We start from the raw sequence: 22122 nt of genomic DNA, 5'->3' as shown, positions 1-22122 counted from the left end.
TGTAAACAGCAAAGTGATCATAGGCACAATGGTGAGTGGCCTTTCAAATTTTGATATTTTTTTAATAGTAGCCTATATTTTGCCCACATACAGAACTTCACTGTTTTCAGCACTGACTGATCAGACTGTGAGTGTGTTTAGTCACAAAGGGGAAACTTCCTTTACTTTGTAAAAACCAGAGGGATTCCTTCTATAGTTTAGCAGAACTGCTTAACTATAGCCTGCCCTTGCTAGTGCTGTAACTTCTTCCTCCATGTCCCTCAACAGTTGGTGTCAAAATCCTCTCTGAGGAAATAGGACAAAGGACAATATACTTTGGATTGCTATATATTGAAACAAGGATAGCCTATGACAATGCACTGAATGTTACGATTTGTTCTGTGTTGCTACTCTTAAAGACTCTCCCAAAGATGTGCCTTTTGGCTTTACTTGTCTTGCCTTGGGGAACTGTCAAAGGATCACTCATAAGCAAATCAGTGTCCTTTAATTGACACTGTATTTTTTTAAGGAAGGAAAATAGAAACAGAGAAATAAAAAGGATGTTGAAGTTATTCAGTGTTAAAGGGACAGACACACTTTCATGTCTAATAAAAAAAAAAAAAAAAGAACACCAAACACTGTAATAACAAGTCACTCATCATATGAATGTAGTATGATTTTATTAATGTATTCCAAATGTATTTTCCAAACAGCAATAGCAACCTTGCATTCTTATACTTGCTAGATCTGAGAAAAATTAGAGATTAACAGCCATGTTTTCAGGTAATTTGGTCACCTGAATTTTAGCAAGAGCTATAAGTAAGGAACTCCATTAAAAAAATTGGCTGCAAGTGAGCAACCCAAGGCTGTGTAACAGATCAGTGGTAAAGCTAAATCCTAGTCAAGAGATTCCCAGTCCTCTACTTGTAGCCATAGGATCATCAGGTAGTCTGTTAAAAAGTTAGCCTGTGGCTTTGAGCAATTCTTTTGTACTTTGCTTCTGCTAGACACAGGAGCTGGAGCTCTAAAATGGAAGTTCACAGCTGCTTGTGACACAGTAGGACACACAGGGTCTGAACAGCTCTTTTCTGACACACAGGAATAACATTTTGCTGTTGCTCCTCCCCCGTGTTCAGAACAGATTGTTATAATGGAGTAACATAATTTAAAATTTGACACAGAATATTTACACTTGCCATGCCAATGAGACACTTGATATTTGTCTGGACAACGGACCCCCATGAACACAGATCTACAGTTTAGACACATCTCCATTCCCTTCACCCTTTCCTAAAATAAACTTTATCCAAATAGTATTCTGTGTGGTACAACATGTGGAGAAGTCGATTGGACAATTAAATGGACAGGGGGGAAAAAGTCCACTGATGCTTTGCTTTTTTTTGAGCTTTTCGTTTGACAGTTTTCCAGTAATAATACAATGACTTGAATAAACAATTACAGAGTGAATCATAATTTGAAAAGGCCAGTGAGGAATGAGGACTAAAAATCAAGAAAAATGTATGAGGGAATACTAAAATCTGAATCAAAAAGGATGTTCAAGGTTCAATGGACCTATGACTTAGTCTAAATATAAATTGGGATTGGATTAGGAATTAAATAAAGTAGCTTTTTTATGTACAAATAGTATCATATTGTCAGTATACTTCTGTATGGGAACAAGAAACCACATCTATGAAATCTGAAGCCTTTCCCCTCTAAATGGCACAAGCCAATTATTAAATGCTGTATATACACTGTATATATAGGAAAGACTTTCTTCCTATATATACAGCATATGCATGAGGTATGAACAGCTCCTGATCTAAAGTCTGCTGACGTGTGTTTTGTCTGACTTCAGTGGATTTCAGATTAACCACAATTTGAACAGCCTTAAACCACTTCTTTGCTTGCTGAATTCCTAGTTACAAAGAAGTGATAACAACTGATACAGCATTCATATTAGTTATGCTCTTGAATTAAATAGGAGGAGCAAAGAAAAAACATTAAATTTCTGTGGTAACCTTAGGGAGTTGCTCTACCCCTAAAAATAAATTCAGTTGGTGTAAATCCATACCCCAGACTTTTTTTCACTGAAAGATTCAAGTTAAAAGTTTGCTGGTTTTCAAACTTCTTTGCAGTCTGTCTTTCACTCTTAAGTACATCTTACCCCAAAAGCTCAGGAACTGAAAGTTTATAATGGTTTCACAGAATACCAGAGCAGCCATCTAGAATACAGAACAGGATCCAGTCTAGCGACATTCCACATTTTCAATTAAAAAATGTCTTTTTTACAGTATTCAGGGAAAAGCAAAGTTGAGGAATATATCTGTGGCTGAGTTTCTTTTTTTTTTTTTTTTGGTGTGAGAAGAATTAAGACTGAAAGACCATGTATATATTTTGTATATGCAAAATATAAGCACTGGATACCGATAGAAAAAAAAAAGAAAAAGTAGACCAATGCATTTGTTTTGCAATTTTATGTGGCTTTAGCCAGAAGGTGCAAGACTAGGAGAAAAAGAGAAAAAAGAAAAAAAAAGAAAAAAAAAACGTTTCTTGGGCTGCACTGTTTCAAAGAGAATGTCTCATGTAAGCACCATTCAGTGTTTGCAAAATGTTCTGAGATGATGCATTCTTGACATTCTCAGATCTTGATGTTTTCTTATCTGCTTCAGGTGGCACACTGCAACTAAAAGCCAGCCTCACCTGCTTTTCTAATGGTACTAGTATGTGGAGAGATGCAGCATATTTCTTTTCTCTTTGTATTAAAAATCACAATGAAATGCATTTCCCTAATTTTGTAATGCACATAGAAACCCAAACAGCAATCCTGTTTCATTTGAATTACAATTTCAGACACTAAGCAAAAACAGCTCTGCAGTTTCTAAAATTAACATTCTTGTATCTCATCAAGCACCATTATATTGCAGTTTCTAGTCAATGATTTCATTACATCTATTACCACCAAAAAAATCAAGTAAATTTGTAAACTAAATAGTTCATTGGCATAAAGTGATTTTTAAAAGGGGTGAATAATGTTTGGGTTTTTTTCCTAGCAAATAACAAATATTGTGATTAAACCATATTTTAATAGTATGCTAAACTCCAACCCCAACTGATTTGGCACATTTTCCTTTCTGAAACTACCTTTGATAAGAAATGCATTACAAACTCATCAGTTTAGCTTCCTGTTAACAAAGAGACAGCAGCCGTCTGGATTATTCTAGATCCGCAGTGAAACTGCCACACTATGTATGCTCAAACTAAAGCTGTGTAAGTTTGACAAGGGGCAGATGAATCCAGGAGTTATTGTGCAGGGGTTTAAGTCTATGCGGCAGCTGACGGTTGAAATAATCATCTATACATCGCTCTGAGCTAGCTGGGGAAAGGTTGAAGCTGTATATTTTCAACATATCTAGCCTAATGGTTAATCTGTTGTCTTGTACAGGGGGTGCTGGGTGGAATCACAGCAATAGCTGACAGTTTGGAGGAATTGCTGTGGGTATTTTCAGTTGCCTGATTCACAAAGTGGTAGGTAGCAAAGTCTAAACAGACTTGTCGTTGAATGAGGGAAGTCATGCTCACTGTCACTCCCATCAAAAGAACTCTGGTAGCCAAAAGCTCAATCAACATATTGATTATTTGCATTTAATAACACAGGGCTGCAGCTTGTCTTCACCCCCCACCCTGTGAAAGCTGAGCCAGATTGCAGAATGGTGACTGCTCCTTTGGAGGTCAGCTGGGAAAATGTTTAGGAGAAAGAGAACAGTTAAGTTGGGGGAAGAAATAAAATATTTCTTCAAACCAAGATAGTTTAACTGTTAGAAACACTCTCTGTACTTCTAGTGCTGGATCTGGCATATCTGCACAGTGACAATGCATTACTCACTACAGAGATTAAGGGGGTGCAGCATGAATTAGACTGCAATGACTGCAAATGAAGTATCTGCAAGTGACAGCTCTGGCTGATGGCTGACTATGAAGGAAAACACTGTGCTAGTGTCTGGCGAAAAACAGTGCTGAAAGCCTAGCAGCTGATAGAGATGGGGGAGGAAAGGAGTAGTGGGTATTGGTGGTGGTTGTTTAGAATGTCTGGTTTTGGTCAGGATATTTTTTCTCCTTTAAAACACATTTTCATCTTCCCTTCCAGGCAAATCATGCTGAAGCCAGTTTCAGCCATTTTGTTGAAAGCAATGTACTGGTATTCTGCCTTGTTACATTTAAATTAAAGCTCAGCCCAGTTTTAAGTTATGGCAAGTGTATGCTCACAAGGAATAAATAGAGATTGCCATAGGCATTAGATTAACTACATTGGTTGTTTTAAAAATGTTCAGGGAGTTGCAGATTGCAATTCAAATTATCTTCATTATAATAAATAAAATGTATAGAAATAGAAACAGGCATGATTCTCTAATGCAGTCTGTAGGCAAGTGTATATTCATTGAGCTTGAAAGGGAGTTCCTGAGGGTGGAGGTAAGGAATAGGAATATCAAAATACCTTTACAATTGCATTAATATCTCACATCTTATAGACATTATTTTAATTCTCTCATGGTAACAGGTTTCTTGGGCAAGTTCTATACAGCATTTACTAAAAGTAGGTACTATTCACTCAGGGTGCAATTAGAAAATACTACAGAAAATGGAATGTCTTACCCTTACTCTACTCTTATCCTGTTCCTTATTGTTTACCATTCTTGGAAAGCAGTTGAAAGTTTGCTCTCAAAATGACCAGTAAGTGTCTCTATTCTTAGGTACAATAATAATGCCTTACGGATACACAAGTGTCCTGAACAGTTCTAAGGAACTTGGGCAGAATAAACAATCCAGGCAGCACACTCGTCCTGTGATCATTTGCATTGAAAATAAAGTCATATGTTATATTGCATAAAAAGAAATTAATCTAACTATGAGTAGAAAAACAGTTCTCTTTCAGTAGACTCACTGGTGCTAAACTCATCACATACTTGGAAGAGAACCCTTGTGGACTTGGAGGCTGTGCTTTGACACTGCACAACAGTACAACTAATTACCCCAATCCAGACAGTTTGATTGCCAAACCTAGAGAGGCAGTGACAACATGTAAGGATGTATTTAGTTTCATATAACTAACAGCAGTCTTCACTTCCCAAATATGTTTTCTGTGGAAATCAGCCCACATAGTGGTGCAAGAACCCAATCAGATTTTAAAGAAATTATTAATAAAAATCAACTGCTTTTGCTGAACAACAGGGTGCTATTTAAGTGGTTTAGGTTCTGCACATTATAGTACGTATCTGGTGAAGTGACAGTGTTGGCCTGTGTTTCTCACCTAATTGTATAATACTGCTTTACTCTGAAAGCACCGTGCTTGCACATGTAGTTTACTGTGTATCCTGACATGCCTGTCTTTGGGGCACAGTGAGCATGCACAACTTGACAGTAGCATTTACACTGAGTAACCAGTTTTATTCTTCTGTGGTAAGAAATATATAATTGTAGGAGGAACAGAGAGAGAGATTATTATCTCTATGAAACATGAGATATTCAGATATTATACTATAGTCCTTGCTTTTCATGATAGAGTAAAAAGACATGAGCCATAAACTTTTGGAATAAGAAAGAAACTTGTCCTATGTACAAGATATTTCACAGTTATCCACTATGAGGCTTCTTCAACTTTCATCTGAAGTAGCTGAGCTCTTGTCAGAGGCAAGAAGCTAGAAGTCATGGAATGAAACCAGTAGTTAGAACTTTTAAATCTGGAATAATTTGACTGAACAAAAAAAGGCAACTTGTTATCCCCATGCTCAGTGTTTTGCTTTTCAGTAATAGTACCTGTCCACACTGTTGGAAATAAGGAGAAGTAGGTTATGTTTTAAGCAGCTCAGTCTGCCTTCATGCTGAACAAGATCATGTGGGACTGTTAAATGTGATGCCAAACACCAGATATGAAGCCATTACCGAAAGACAAGTATTTTTGTTCTGACTCATGCTGTGCCACTGCAAGCACAAAATCTTGGGACATCTTGCTCATGTCTGCATGGAATATTCCAAAAGATGTACATTTTTATGGAACGTTATTGCTTAAAAGTGAGGTCTGGTATCTGAAACCATCACTTAGTGAGCTCCAGAAGAGGCTGTAAAAAGATTATGATATTTCTGAAACAACTTGATTGGGGCTGGATAAGCTTACCAAGTTTTGGTCTTCTTCTGTTGCATGTGAAGATACTTTGATGCAGGCTTGTAGATTTTTGAAGATTATTGCCAATATTACTATCTATACTTCAAAAATAGAACCAAATTGATGCATATCTTCAAATACATGCTTGACCGGTGACTTGTGTAGGGAGGGAGGTCTCTGCAGATATATTTTATCATCTGAAAATTGTTTCACCAGAGTAATATAAAAAATAGAAGTACAAAATTTGACAAAACCTCAGAAACTGAGGTAAAATCAGTAATTTTCAAGTGGTGTATCCAATATTATTCACAGTGGGTTTTTTGTGGCAGTTTTCCTAATCAAAGATATATACTCTCCCTCTGATGATTTAAAATATATGTGGACTGTGATGAGTATGCATTATTGTTATTATACTTTAAATGTTTCTACTATTAGTAAAAAGCAGAGTAACATTGTGAATCAGACTCTAGTTCTTTCCTCACTGATTTTTCTATCTACCTCAGTCAGAGTAGTAGCAAGCCATCAATTCAGAGGTCACTGAATTAGAATGGATGCTTTATTACTAGCAAGTTGAACCTTGTTAAAAGGTACCTTCAAATGACTCTTCTAATTCCCATAGACCCACTTTTTTTGCACGAGAGACAGATTTTGTGCTTGAAGAAAAATGGCAAGCATGGGGGTGCTATTTACTTATCTTCCCCGTTACCAGATGGTGTTTCTAGCTGGTGGTAAACTAGACAAAGATGCCAAAAAACATACCGACCTCCTCAATTACTTTGGAGCCACTAACTGCTCAATATTCTCCATACAATCTTTAAGGCAATTGAAACATATGGAAATAATGCTGCAGGTTTATCAGTCCACCAACTACTCCCCATCTAACCTCCTTACTTCATAATACATAACTAGATATAAGATCTTACTGGCTCAATAATACACCTTCTTCTCTATACTATACTCATTCAGAATGAAACAAGCATTCAAAGAAAACCTTTATTGCATATTTTTACCAGAAAAACATTTTTTTTTACTGTTTTTACAGAGGGTGCCATTTGTTTTGGGGGGAAGGAGGGTTATGTATTTGATTAGCTTTGATATATTAGTAATGGAAGACTAAGAATCACAGATAACTCCATATTTAGGAAACCAGATTTCTTAATTTTCTTTACAGAGGTGCTTTATATGACCTTCAGAAATTTACGGTATGCAGCACTGCTGAATAGCCAACCCTTTTAATGTAGATACCTAAACATCAGTTTAATTCCATAAGTATGCCTGCACAGTTTTGAAGTGTTGACCTTACGTTTTCTATGATTCCTTATTTATTTTAATAGCAGCAGAGTGCTCTACCTCCCCTGTCATTTTCAGTACTTTCAAAGAAATAAACATCTTCCACACCTAGTAAATCTCTAAGCCTTTATCAACATGTGGGAAATAAGTGTTGCCTCAGACATACTTACTCTAGGATGAGATTATTGCTTAAAGGTGATAATATTGTGGAATAATCCTTTTATGAGTATTCTTTTATAAAAAGACATTTTCAGAAAAGAAAAAAAAGACAACCTTATGAAAGCTGCAGGTATAAACCTCTATTTCTGCTTTTGGAACTGCTACTTAAGGCTTTAACATCTGTATTTCCATGTAATATCAAAACTGATTCATGCCTGTGGTTTGAAATAATTTTTAATACAAAGAAATTAATTTAAATCTTTTCTTATTATTTAGAAGTAAAGAATGCAGCTAGATCAAGTTACCCAAAATGCTCATATCAATTCAAGAATGCAACTACTAATGCATTGGTTGATGCCAAGTCCACTGAAGGAATCCTGGAACCTGTTCCACTTGTTAATAACCGTAAAGGGAGCCTCTTCCTCCCCAACAACCCCTCGCTGCTGCACCTTAACTTACTGAGTTCTGTCGAACAAGGAAAATCTACATACTGTAGATTGCAAAGGGCACTCAGCTTACCTGTAAAATACCGCTGCCACTCCCAAAAGCCTGGGTTGAACCAAGATCTCCGTAGGTAGCCCAGTAGTTGGATGCATAAGGCAACACAGATCGGTTTGTGCATGGTTTTGCAGTCTGTTTTCCATGTGCCTATGACATTACTAATGCTCTCTTAAGTGCTTACAGATGTGGGTTTCTCCAGATGTGGTGATTAATAAGTTAATTGAGATAGCTAGTCAACTAATGTTTCTGGGTGGTTTGTGCTTTACCTTTCAAAGGATTTATTTGCTCTGAAGCATTTACATGCTAGGCAGAATGAATTTACTGGGTATTCCAGTTGATGTGATGTTCAATGACATAGATGTTATTTCAAATTTCAGTATTTTGGGGCCTTTAAAAAGGTGTCTGTAAACTGTTCTGCTAGTGACCCAGGAGAGGCAGTGAAGGGGACAGTTTTATTTTAAAAATAGTAAGAAAATAACAACAAAAAAAAGTTATGAACTTGTCCACTGTTTTGAAAGACATTCCCTTTATTTTGCTTTAGAAATGAAATGAAAAAAGTCAAGTAATATGTTGTTACAGATGTTCAACTCTACATTAAGACTGTTAAAATTACCAGCACATCTTAAACCAATTCATGGTATATTGTCTGGAGGTTATGTCATTGAAGTAATGAACACTCTTTACTCAAGAGTAAGCAAACATGTTAAAACATCAGTGTAACTTTAAATTAAACTCCAGCACAAACTGGAGCATCTGAAGCCTCATTAGACTTGCCTGACATTTTTCTAGCACTGAGTCTTCCTGAACTGCAAAACTGTTATTAGAACAACTGAACTGAAGGTTGATACAACAGTACATTAAGTGTTATACTTAGGGGTGTGCAAACAAGCTCTTGAATCTATGAAATTCTGTGTCCAATTCTTGAACATATTTGCAATTTTCATGAAAGCTGGTAAAGAAAGTCTGCATAGTATAATATGGCTGTATTTAATACAAATCCTGTAGTATAAAGACATGAAAAATAGTAAAAAATGGGGACTCATTAACAAAAGCAAGCATACAATATCAGAGTTGAGTTGTCATATATCACAGCCAATTACTCAAATATGGTTGTCTTTCATAAGAACAAGCACATTTAAGACTCCTTTTTAAATTAATGCAGACACAGGAACCATGAAACTAAAATTATATTTAATTACTAAAAATTTTGCTAGATCTATTTCTTTAAATATGCAGAAAATTGATAAGAGTATTTTGAAGAATAATAATTAAATATTTTTATATCCTACTTACTACTAAGAAACCACTTGTGAGTTATTTCAAAATTTTGGGGAACCAAGCCATAGGTAATGGTGTCCATTATATACTATTCACATATTTCAGCTTCACGGATTCCCTTCCCCCATTCTTATGGAGATGTGTTTCTAAAATACAGAAGCCCTGTAAACTCTGCACAGAGATTTCAATGAAAAGCAAAATCTAGGATTTATGTGATGTGATGAAGATAGATCTCCTTTCATTGCTACAGTGAGAATATATGGCTTCCTTGCTTGAACAAGGCATTGCTTTAGCAACAAATTGAGATTCCTCAGAAGGCTTTGCTAACAGGTGTTAACTAGTGAGCCACATTAACCTTGGGCTTTCCAGGCAATTGGTGACAGTGACACAGTTTGAAGATGACAAGCACATATGCAAAAAAGGAGCTTACTTATTGCAGATGCAATACCAAAAATAAGTGCAGACTGCTAGAAATGTACTTCTAGAAATGGTTATTCTGAATGATTACAGTAAGACTTTGTTTTTAATTGAGTGGCAGGTTAGTATCACCTAGCAACACTGGAGAACACAAATGTTGGACTATAAAGTGCAAAAGGCCTCTTATTGTACTAACTTTCAGAATTTGAAGGGATCAGACAGGAGTCTTATTAGCTAGCTGAAAACTTGGAAAAGTACTCTTTTTTAATGCTGTTTTCTCTTGTTCATAGAAATATTTCTTGCAGTAATATCTACAGTTGACTTATGTTAATGTAAGGTTTTGCACATGGTCTTGATGTATCTTCCTTAGACTGTTAAAATAGTGTGACAATACCTTGTGGTGGCATATTGCATCTCTTGACAGACGTGCTGTAACTCCATGGTAGCAGATTAAATTAAGTAAAATTTAGAATTTTTACTACCAGGAGAGCAAACCAGATAATTTGTTGGTTCCTGGCAGGAACATTTTCCATGATTCTTGTTCCTTTGATCTTCTAAGTGGTGGATTCATCAGATTGGAACTGAATTTTTATATCTGATACAGAAAAAGAAAGTACAGTGTATATCTTGAAACCTGTTGTCTGTGTGGAATAGCATATGAATAACTTTTTTTAGAGAAGTTTAAAAAAGACTAGGCCATTTCCGAGAGTGTTTTGCAGAGCATGTTCTGAAAGGCTCAAACACTTGCACTTTTTTTTCAATCAGAAATACAAAGATATTACCAATAAAGTAATTCTGTGCATATTCACTTCATGGTACACATAGCTAAATACTAGAGCTAAATGCTCTAGTTTAATATGAACAAACTGCCACAGAATAAAAATTTCAATTTGTGTATTTTTGAGAATTTTCTATGGGCTTAGTTATCTCTCAGCCAAACAAAGAATGGCACTTGACTGATCATCAACAAGCATTTACACTGCAGGACTCTGATCTGGAAAAAAAGAAAAGTCAAAGGAGAAGAAAATGGCTTTGTCTTTGGGGATGCTGCCCTAGAAGAGGAGAAAGTTAAGTTAACCAATAAATCATTATTAGACAGTCCTTGTTCTAATCTAAATATTATTTTTGTACCACTCTTTGGGACATTTATTTTGGGATTAGCTTTGTTTGGTTGTTTTTTTTTTGTTTTCCCTTTGCAATGCTTTCTTTTGTTGTGAATCCCTTGTGCTTGGTGATGCCCGGTCATATAAAAAGAGAGCACATCTGTCTTTTCAGGGTCCAGTTTTTTGGTCTTGACCAAGGCAAAATGAAGTTCCATAACAGGCTTGGGCAAACAGACAGACATGGCAGGCTAGAATGCAGTCTGTAATAAAATTGTGTCAGAAAAGGGTTATAGCAGAAGGCTGTTGCTTTATTTTCTCCAAGATGAGTCTAAGGCAGGTGGCAGATAACCAGGTTTTGTTGTTTTTCCTATGTAGCTTGTTGCAAATAGTATTTTTTCTCAGCCTCTGCTTGTGCACTGCTAATGTGTACTAAGCTCTTTTAATATAGATACTACTGCTACTATACTAATGTCTTTTCTTTTAGCTTCCTAGGCATCAGTTACATTGTCTTCTAGTATATTTTTTGGTTAATACTAGAATGAAAAAAAATTATTTTTCCTTCTCTATATTAGAATAGATCAACATTAGTGTGAATTTGAGGAAGTAAGCATGAGATTATTCCCTTTGATAGCACATGTAAAGTTTACATGCAGATTATCAAGTGCACTTATATAATCTCGAAGTAAGAAAGATGTTGGTTAATTCTTATAGATGAGTTCTTAGGAAACGGCACTTGTGTAAGCAATACATATTGTGGCATAAGTTATCCAAGAGTAGTTTATGACTGGCAAACTGTACATGATTTTAATTCTAGAAATTGATCTGTCATTGAAAATGCACGTCATCCTCATTAAAAGATTGCATAACACATGCATCCTCTGTTATGCAGGTATTGTCTCCCCACTTCCATTCAACCTCATTCTGTTCACTCCTGTTAAAACTCCCTTTTGTGAGAAGGGTAGAGCGATGAGGTCTGACTTGTGCTGGAGATCTGTGCACAATGGCAGGCTGCATTCACATTCCCGACAAACTGAATCATTGAACATCAAGGCATTGAATATTTTACATCTCTTCATGAAGACTCTGTTGTTTGGCATGTGAGGAGCAAGAACCAACTGGTGTCTAGTTCATTAGCAAAGCAGGCTGGCAGCTGTTACGTTGATATTTCAAATAGTACTTTATCTGTCTGGAAATATAGCAGAGCACTAATTCTATTTTTCTATAGCGCAGATTAACTGATAATAACTCTAAGAATAACCCGAATGTGGTTCCCCCCCTTTGTTTTTGAAGTATGAAACCAATTTGAACGCCTATGTTCAAAACCCTGATATTCTTCCCTGCTTCTCTTTCAACCCAATCTCTTCGACTAACATGTATTTGATTTTTATTACTGTTGGGCCTATGTTAGCAATGAAGTATCAGTGAGTGAATGGACATAGAGTGTGTGTTCTTTGCTACTTCAGTTGTATTTCACACTGCACTTAGAGCAGTACTTAATCTCATAAGTTCCTTATATTTCCAGTTGAAGATGAGCAGCCGTCGACACTATCACCCAAAAAAAAGCAGCGAAACGGAGGCATGAGAAATTCACCCAACTCCTCACCCAAGCTGATGAGGTAAGACTGTAAGAAACCCATATCTTCATCTGCTTTCTTCCTTCCTTCCACTTCTCCTCCCCCCACATCAAAAATAAGCGGAGGGGGGTGAAAAAAAAGATTGTTAGATGGTTTCTGAAAGGCTGAAGTATTTATTCTGTCAGCTTGTCAGCAGTTAATGATAGAGCTGAAAAAAAATTCTGTCATGAAAAACAGTTTGAAAAGCTGTTTGAAAAATACATAGGCTTTAAAGTCTTAGCTGTCACCCTGTCCTGTCCATGTGTAGTTCTTAAACAGCAGTGGCACTAATGATAGCACTAACCAATCAGGGGAACTCATGTGGTTAGTTTGCCTCAGGCAATTCTCTTTTTGTTGGATTCCCTCTGAGTACTGTTTTCTGTACTTAAGGCCATATGTGAGATGTATCATCACAATCAAAAATGAACCTGAATATTACCTTCCTTTTATCCTGTCGATTGAAATCAAATTTCGGTTAATTGATTTAGACTGATAAAAAAGTCTAATAATATATGTACTTGCCAAAGCAAAGTTCAAAACTAACGCAGTTTTAGTCAAGCTAAAAGCACATTAATTATGAAATACAGGGATTTTTAAGAGGGTAGTATATACTCTAAAAGTGGGTGATGAAAACATCATCTTGTTAGTGATATTTTTCCCCTGTTGCTATGTGTACATTATTTTACAACAGTACTCCTTTGCATAACTATGTAGTTTCCTTCCACAGGACAAATTACCTCTAAGAGATTTGTTAAAATGAGAACTGCAAAAAGAAATTGGAATCTATTAAAATAATATGGCATTTTCATTCTATCTCACTGTGCTTCACCTTTTAACTGCTCAAGTCAGTCAGAATAGGATCACGTTGTAGACATAGAGTTTTCTGCAAGGAGGCTCTTCCTGCTCTGATTTTGCATATCTTAGGCAGTCAGGCTAGAACCTCAGTCCATAATTGTATCAATAAATACTACAGCAGAGATTTTCCACTGTATGTGTGTGTGTGTATATATATATATATATATATACACACACAGAAAAATGTAAACTTATTGATACATGTAAACAGACACAATTATGCGATTTGAGATTTATGTGTGTGTATAACTGTGACTGCTCAAGTGAAAAAAAATGGATACAAATATATAATTCTTTTCATATATAAAATCCTTCAATATTTTTATTATTGACAATTATTTTGTTCCTTTAATGATTTTGGATATAGCTAGGTGATATTTCTCTTTGTATTTCAGTCACTAGACTGGAATTTTCTTTGGCCAGTTACAGAAACATCCATATTTGTTTATTGTTTCTGCAATGTAGGGCATATTCAAGGACGTAACTTCTACAAGTCGTCCTCATCTCTGTTTAGACTACAGAACCAAAAGTGAGATTGATTCACAGAAGAAAATGCACCCAGCTGTGGCTTTTTTTTCCCCTATTTACCATCTATTTCTGTTAAATGTATCATTAAAAGCTCTCTGACTTCCTGTTAGTTCAGCCTTGCCCATATGACACTGATTTACATGCTTGTTTACAGTTTATGAGGAAGAATAAAATGAGCATACTGGCAAACTTCTCATTTTTATGGTGCCAGTTGTCATGCTAGCATCGTTTTCAACTTACTTACCTTTGGACAGTCCTCTTATCTGGTGTTAATAGTTTTAACTGCTTAAAATTTAAACATGTGGGAGATTTCCCCCCTCACCTTCCCCCAAATCCTAATTTTGGGGAAGTAGAAGTAAAAAGAAAGAGAGAGGGAGAGAGAGAGAGAAAGAGCTGAAACATTTGGAGCTGAACACACTGTCCCTGTTTGCTATGTAAAGTATGCCTCATTTCTTTGATCTTGAGTAATAATAATTCTGGGGAGTTATACTGTTTTCATATGCTTCAAAGCTGTGTCAAAGTTTTGCTGCTTAAGGGTACTTCTTTATTCTATTGGCTCTTGGGTACTGAGATGACAGGTCCTCTGTACTAGGTGCAGGCTTTTTCAAGTCATAGCCTTCAGCAAAACATCAAATTACCAAATACAGGGTAACATACTTCTACACAAATGCCTTTCCTGTAGATATATTATACCATATATATTAAATACTTTAGTGTTACACGGTACATTTTATGTGCAATAGAAAGTGATGGTTTGAGGTAGCCTTAGGGGTACTTTTTTCCACAAGCAGAAAAAGCTAGTGTATACCGTATCAAGTATGGTTTTTACAGGACTTTCTGCCCGAAGGCCTTTGTAAATAAGTAATGATCAACAGATTGGCTGTGGGTTTTTGAAAAGCATGCCTGTGTCAGTTTGCATGATGGGGGAAGATTTTCAAAGTAGAGCCTGCTTTCATTGCCTGCTGAAGAGGGACTGAGGGAGAGTAGTCGTCCTGAGCCTGAGCTGTCTGCTCAGTAGCACATCAGAATTGCTAAACACAGGTTGAGCAGTGAGTGGAGAACTTGCCAGGCTTCCAAATCCAGACATTGTTTTCTTCCTCTTCTTCGCTGCTGCTAAATTTATTCTCCAGCCCTGTGTTCGCACCCTCAGCCGCTCCCCAGACCCAACCGTCTCTTCATTTTACTTTTTATCTATACTGACTTAACTTTGGTTCAAGGTACTAAATAAGACAACATGGATTGAATCAGAAGAGAGCTCTGTTAAGCTTTGTTTGTAATGGTCAAACTGTTTTCTTCTTTCCGATAAACAAAGGTGGATTGTATTATCTGCTATTTTGTATCCTCGTAGATTACTTAAAGTGACAGGTACTTGCTTTCCTGCCCAGAAATCTTTAGTGTATAGCAGCTAGAAGTACCCAAGAGGTAAATCTGTCATGTCTGTAGCTGATATTTATCTTTGCAAGTTTTTTCCTAAATTTACTTTAAAAGCTACTTTTCAAAGTCAGTTTTGACCCTGTCCCACCTGCCTTGAAACAGATGGCTACTCTGCAAATTTTTCCTCAGCTATGGTCCTGGATCTAGAGGGGTGCTGGAGGACAAGAAGTCTGGAGCATGAAAAGGACAAATATGTGAGAAGTTCATTTAAAAAAATTTAATCTGAATTGTGACTCTTGAATCACATTCTGAACATCCCTACAGTTAAGATAATGTTGAAAATGCCACATAGATTTTAGATTCCCACAGTGACTAGGTCAAATCAGGGAAGAAGGTATTGTGCTATGGGATAAAACTTTATGACTTCTGCTATCACTGAAATAGAACAGAGCATAGAAACTGTATGATAGGAATTCTCTGGGACATCATGACAAGTGATGTGACCTGGTCAGAAAATGGAGTTTTTGAGATTTAGTCACACATAAGTAGAAAGCTGTATTACCAAATGTGAACCAGATGAATAGATTGGAGGCATCTTTTTAATGTCATCTTTTTGATGACCCTAAATTACAATGAATTACTGATATAAATAGGTGATTGACATAAAAATGCTCTTTGTGTACATCACAGATGGTCTAGATTCACATTTAGAAAGTCACTGTTCTAACTGAATCCTGCATCACATCAAATGACATGAGCAGAATCACACTGATGCAATACTATAAGAGTCTAATAAATAAGAAACAAATATTTCAAATTCCAACAGTAGCTACAAATGCAGATTAACCAGAAAAATACTCTGCATCATCATGGTTATTTTTACCTGTCTTACATCAGCAAAAGTCTGTCCCATTAAACCCATAAGAACATGGATACTTCTTAAAAATAACTTAAACTCCAACAGGAAAAAATGGCTACTTCTCCTGTTGAGATGTGAACACAAGGACATCCTATTACAATAAAAAGTAAAATTTAAATGGAAGCAAAAGGAGGAAAAGCTGTGAGTGACAGAATAATCACATATCAGGTCTCCTTCATGAGACAGAGAAGAAAAGTAGAACCAATTGATGCCTCTGGTGTCATGCAGCAATATCAGTCACCTGTTCATCTCAGTTGCAGGTTTTGATGCATATTATTGATGAGCAGCCACGTTAGCTATGAAGAGGCTATGTTGCCTGAATATCAAGTAGCAAAGCTAGTTTTTAAAAAAAAATATGTCATTTTGGATTCAGAATGACCAGTAAAAATGTGAAAGGCCTGGATATGAATCAAAAAAGCCACTTAAAAGGATTGTTGCTGAGGCTCAAGTCCATACTTAATGCTTTTCTAGCTGCTACTGCATGAGTGGAATACACTGACTTGAAGGAAATGTCAGCCCAGCTGAGTCAAACTACCTCTTAATGCAAGAACAAATAGCATATGACAGGGCCCAAAGGGCCTGAAGAGCAAACAAATAGTTTGTCCCTGTCCACTCTGTATGTAGTGGTGTAGTTGACACAGGCCTCTAGACAAGTAGCATACTCAGCAAAGGGTCATTATCATTAGTGTCCCTGATCACATAAGAATCAGAGGCATCAGAGGACACTGGGTTTTCAGTGTGTTGCCAAGGAGAATTTCGTAAGCCTGAGGATTTTTTTTGATCGAGGATCTTAAATAATTCCCAACCAAACCATAAAACTTGCTCAGAGACTGTCAAAACCCAGCTAAGTGACACAGAAAAAAGTGAGCTCTTTGGCATACTTTTCCAGAAGCCTAATGAGATTATTTATCTGAAGTTGAGGAGGAAACCTCCTGTCTTTTTTCCTGAAGTTGGATATAATATTCTAAATATATGAACAATGGCTGTGCACATTTATCTCCTCATCCACCCACTAAACCACATCCACTTAAACGTGCATACACATTTTTGCTAGTGTGCCACTCAGGATGAATTTGTATTGCCTCTGCCATTGTAGTGCTGCCCTTTCATGAGCTGAAACTGTGAACTTTCTCAGAAAAATCAAAAGAAAAGTGATGACAGATCTAGAAGAGAACATTTCTCAAGCCCAAACTGGTAAAATAATTTCAGTCTGATCATTTCCCATGACTCCCTTAAACTAGGCATGAAGGTAAGGTTTGAAAAGGTGAAAGCTCACTGATAACCATAATAATAGTATATATTTACATCTCTCAGCCTTGGAACTTTCCATCATGTAATTTCAGATTTATATCCTGCCTTTATGCAGTGCTAATATGCAACAATAATCAAGCTGCAACACAGCAGGTATATAATAGCACATTTCACTTCTTGATCCTGTCTTACAACTTCACTGCAACCAGCATGAACAAAGGAATAGTTCAGTGTTATGTCACTATGTTATCTTAGACCTGTTTTTAACAAGTTTATAGAATTAAATTATTTGAATGATAAGTGGTATTATATGTTAGCCTTCTGACTATTGCTACCATTGGTAGTTGTGTTGTAAAGCATGGGAATAAGAAGAGTATCAGAATTTTTTTTTTATATTACTGTGAAATCTTTCACAAGTCTTTCTGAGGTGAGAGAGCAGTACTGGGAAAGAAAAGGAGAATTTTCCAGGAAAAAAAAATTAATATTTTTTATGGAGTTCAGGATAATAGAAGATCCACTCAGATCAAGGCAAGGGAAGGAATAAGCTCTTTAGCTATAAACCGGGTTTAAAGAAAATAATGTGTTCTTATAAACTTTGACTATCAAAGGTGGTAGCTTTTATCATAAGGTCACACATTTCATTTAAGTGACAAAAACACTCCTATATTTTATGAAGCTATCTAACTGTGGGTTTATTTTTTACAAATGAAAAATTACTTTTTAGGTACATTCTCCTACCCCTCAAAGATTGCAAGTTTTGCAGCTTCAGTAGAGAAAAATGGGAAATATTAAAACCAGTAGACACATTGACTTTGTGCCTTGTCTTCCCCTCATTAAATTGCTTATGTAAAAGTCTAGAAGTTAACTATTTTGTTACTTTTTAATGTGAGAGGATTCATACTTCAGAAGCATATTCCGATCATGTCCTGAGATATCAAGATACTTTAAAGAGCAAGATTCTTACAGGAAATAGCTTTATATCAGTATTCTTAGTAGTCTTGATAAATTAATGCGAAATCTTCAGTAAGACTTCTGAGGATAATAAAACCAGAAACATTTGAGAAGAGCAAGAGGAAAGGAAGGAGAATTGTTAGTTTTCTTGGCACTGTAATTCAACCCATTAGATAGCACAGGGCACTAGGTACCAACCAGTGTATTACATATAGTCTACTTTTCAGATTTAGGGAAAAAGACAGTATGAGATTGTAGCCACTATTAGGACAGCTTCTGAATATGACAATGAAAGCATTTAACAGTAAACTGCAGGTTTTCTTTCTCTTGTCACACTGGGTTTTCTTCTCTAAAGCCCAGTGCATCTGGGCACTGAATCCTTAGAAATTTCATTTCTGATTAACCTGTGAAAGGAAAGATCAGTGGGAGAGTGTCATTAGTGTAACACACACAGGCAACAAATTCTCATTACAACTTAATGCTATCCACACAGACTGCAGGGTCACAGGGAATGGCTAATGGTAGCCGACAAATGTTGGGTGTATTAGTCACAAAACATTTGCTGAATTCCATCAGAATGTCTTGACAACCTTCATAGCTAGTCCCAGCGAGCTGCTCGAGTCAGTGGAGTTTGCCTGTGACAAGCCGTCACTCTGTCTTGGTTGAGCTTTATAGCACCAGTCAAAGCAATCAGAGAAGATTGAAGTGACAGAGGCCCACTGAGTAAATAGTGAAACATGCAGCACATCATGAAATATTCAGCCAGGGTGTAAAAGCTCTAAATGCTTTTTCAATTATTAGCACCTGCACTGGCTGCTTACATCTAACACTAACAGCATGTTAATTGCCACAATTTGTTAGGGTAGTTGTAGGAGAAATTTTAAAGACATGAGACATTCTCTAGCGTCTTCAAGTCTTATTTTACCTTCAGCAAACCCTCTTCTTCCTCCTAAAATTAAGTATGTGTGTACGCATTCTTGCAAAGATACATCCACATAACTCAGGTAGGAAAACTCAAAATTCCTGAACCACAGGCAGCGTGAGTTTCAAGACCCTGAATCTTGAGCAGAAGACTACTAAACATCTTTTCGTGTGCAAAATCCAGATACATTATATCTACCTGAGAAAGGCATAATTGCAGATTTTAACAAACACAGATTAGAGAGAAGTTGTGTTTTTTTCCCAGGTGTGTTTTCCTCTTGTCTTTATATAAGGAGAATTTTATTGGAGGGCAGAATAAAAAGAAGCTAAAACATTGTCTTACTAATGTGTAAAGACTATCAGACTACAGTTTATTTTTAAACAGCACCAGGGTCCTCCCTACTGGTTGTATAGTGTTCTTGTTCTCAGTGCTCAGCACATTGAGTAGTTCCACTGCAGGTCAATGAGGGTATGTTGCTCATTGCATATAAATAGCAAGAGGGTTAAGACAAGGGTGACAAAATACAAGGTTATGCTAAACAATAGTAATTTAATGAGGCAGCCATTTAGTCTGGAATGGTCTTTTCAGTTCTGTCCATCCCCAGTCAGTACTCAAAAGTTTCAGGCTCAAAACCTCCAATTTTGCAGTAGTTATAAATGTGTTCTAGGAAAACAGTTCTCTTTAAAATGTAATGCTGACTTCCTTGCAGTAGGTTTACTGGCAGTGGGATTTATGGTTTTGCTTTAGGCTGTTTTCTTCCAGGCAGGCTTTTTGGGGTTGCAGCTGTAGCATGGCATTTAGCGTCGTTTTCAAGTTTAATTGCACGTAAGTGGCATTATATGCTCTTCAAAACCTTGAAAAGATGGTACTTTGCTCTTCATTTTAAGTCATGCGTATGTAATATCTGCCATAAGAACCAGGGAAGCTATTTTTAAATTGGGGTTATGGATGAAGCAAATTTAACTTTTCTTCCTTTCCTCCCATACAGGCTATACATGCCTGTCTTTTCCTAGATGGAATGACCAAATGCTTTGGTCATTGCAAACAACAAAACCTATCATCTCAATTAAAACAAAGAGTATGGATTAAATTGTTAGGTGTTTTTCTGCCTATGATTTGAATTTTTGAAGCAGATGATTTTACAGCCTGGGAGACCATAATAATTCAGCACAAATATAAGCATTTATACAGTAACCTGCCAGTGTGACTCAAGCACAGCTTGATAGAGCCATCTTCAAGGGTGAGGAGGCAGAGAGGCTCTAGAAACATTCAGTCCATGATTTGGCTGTAAGGGCAACAACTGTAATGCTTTGTGTAATATAAATTTTAATGGGAAGAGGATGTCCAATCGCCTTAGGCAGATTTGACAGCCTTGGCCTCTCTGTATGTCTGTCTTAATTAATTTTTAGTATTTGCCAAACAGGTTTAGATCATCAGATTAATGAGGATGTATGTGTCCAAAGTAGTAATAATATTTTATTACTGTTCTGATCAATTCTGTTTTTAAGTACGTAAGTATCTTCTAACATCTGAGGACAAAGTTGGACCTTAGTAGCAAAGAGTTTTCAACCTCCATAGACATCTTAAGGAATCACTTTACTGAGAATGAATGAACATTGATTAGAGAGATTAAAATAATATCTTAGCCCAGAAGATTTAAATTTAATAAACACACTTAACGTGTAAAACCCCACAGATTCTGAAACACAGTGTGGTTAAGTCTTATCACAGTTTCCTCAGGCAATAATCCATTCTCCTAGAGTAATAGTACTATAGTAGTATCTCTTAGCATACTTTCCTGTTGTGTGTCCCATCCTGTTTGCCTCCTTTAAGTTTCCCCTTGCTATACTCCAAGCAGTGAAGCAAAGAGTCCAAACAGTTTATGATACTGTGAATAGGTGCATGTATTGATTAAAAAAAACCCAACAAAACGGCAAAAAAATGCTAAGGCTTTTTTAAAAAAAAATCACAATTTGTTACCTAAAACTTCAACAGGGAGTTATATCTGACAATTCATAGTCTTTTTCCTTTCCATAGCCCACTTATGTTTAAATCTAAGATATTCTAGTAAACCTTTGCCACAAGCTACTTTGAATATTCCTTTTAGGACACAAAGCCCAAAAGAACTATACTAGCCTTTGAGCACTCATACTCTAAAAATTGTCTCAAACCTCAAGGCATTTGACCATAATTAAATATCAAATATCTGTTACCACCTGCTTTGTTATAACATTCCTTTCAATTTGTATTATTTTTGTGAATTGTTTTTGTGACTGAGATTAGAGTATTGCTAAGTACTCATGTGTGTTAAAGCTTCAGATGATCTATTTAGTTTTATATCTCAGAGCAGAAAAGAAACACTGATTAGAAAATTAGAATGAGGCATTTTTTAAATTGCTTTATTATAGTTTCTCTGATAAAGGATGGGGGAAAAAGAAAATTCCTTTTTATATGCATTTGATTTCTGAAAGGAAAAGAAGGTGATTTTGTCAGTGAACTTTGCTTTTGTTTCAGTGCTCTTCTAGGAAAACTCATGAAGAAATGTTTTGTGAAAGTATTGGGGGTAAAAAACCATAAACCATGAAGCAACAGAAAGGAAAACATTTCTCAGTGGAAACTCCTGAAGATTCCTAATCTTTTGGCAAACTTTCTTATTTTGAAACATGTAGCTGACCCATTCCATTGGAAAAAATAGCTAGGACAGGGTACAACTAAATGTTGTCTGAACATTAGGACAACCTTGGAATGTTACTGCGTTCACAGTTGCAGACCTTATTGTACCACATGCAACTATGAGAAGATGGGGAATGCCCGATAAACAG

At 36.3% G+C, this 22122-nt stretch overlaps 1 protein-coding gene across 33 annotated transcripts in view; it reads left to right on the top strand.

Annotated features, from left to right (window-relative positions):
* Nucleotides 1-22122, top strand: part of KCNMA1 (potassium calcium-activated channel subfamily M alpha 1) — a 460281-nt gene that overhangs the window by 377433 nt on the left and 60726 nt on the right. For 27 of the 33 annotated variants that reach the window (XM_051800822.1, XM_051800829.1, XM_051800828.1 and 24 more), the window contains one exon: nucleotides 12410-12503. In XM_051800822.1, coding sequence (XP_051656782.1) covers nucleotides 12410-12503 — 94 coding nt within the window. Of the gene's footprint in view, nucleotides 1-7864; nucleotides 8159-12409; nucleotides 12504-22122 lie in introns of all 33 variants that reach the window. The other 6 variants (XM_051800818.1, XM_051800821.1, XM_051800820.1 and 3 more) reach the window with 1 other exon arrangement.

This window comes from Manacus candei, unplaced genomic scaffold (genome assembly GCF_025592945.1).
Source record: "Manacus candei isolate 608988 ecotype Guabito, Panama unplaced genomic scaffold, ASM2559294v1 h1tg000050l, whole genome shotgun sequence".
Classification (NCBI taxonomy): Eukaryota; Metazoa; Chordata; class Aves; order Passeriformes; family Pipridae; genus Manacus; species Manacus candei.
Note: the sequence above shows the minus strand (reverse complement) of the source record. Positions and strands in the feature narration are given on the sequence as shown.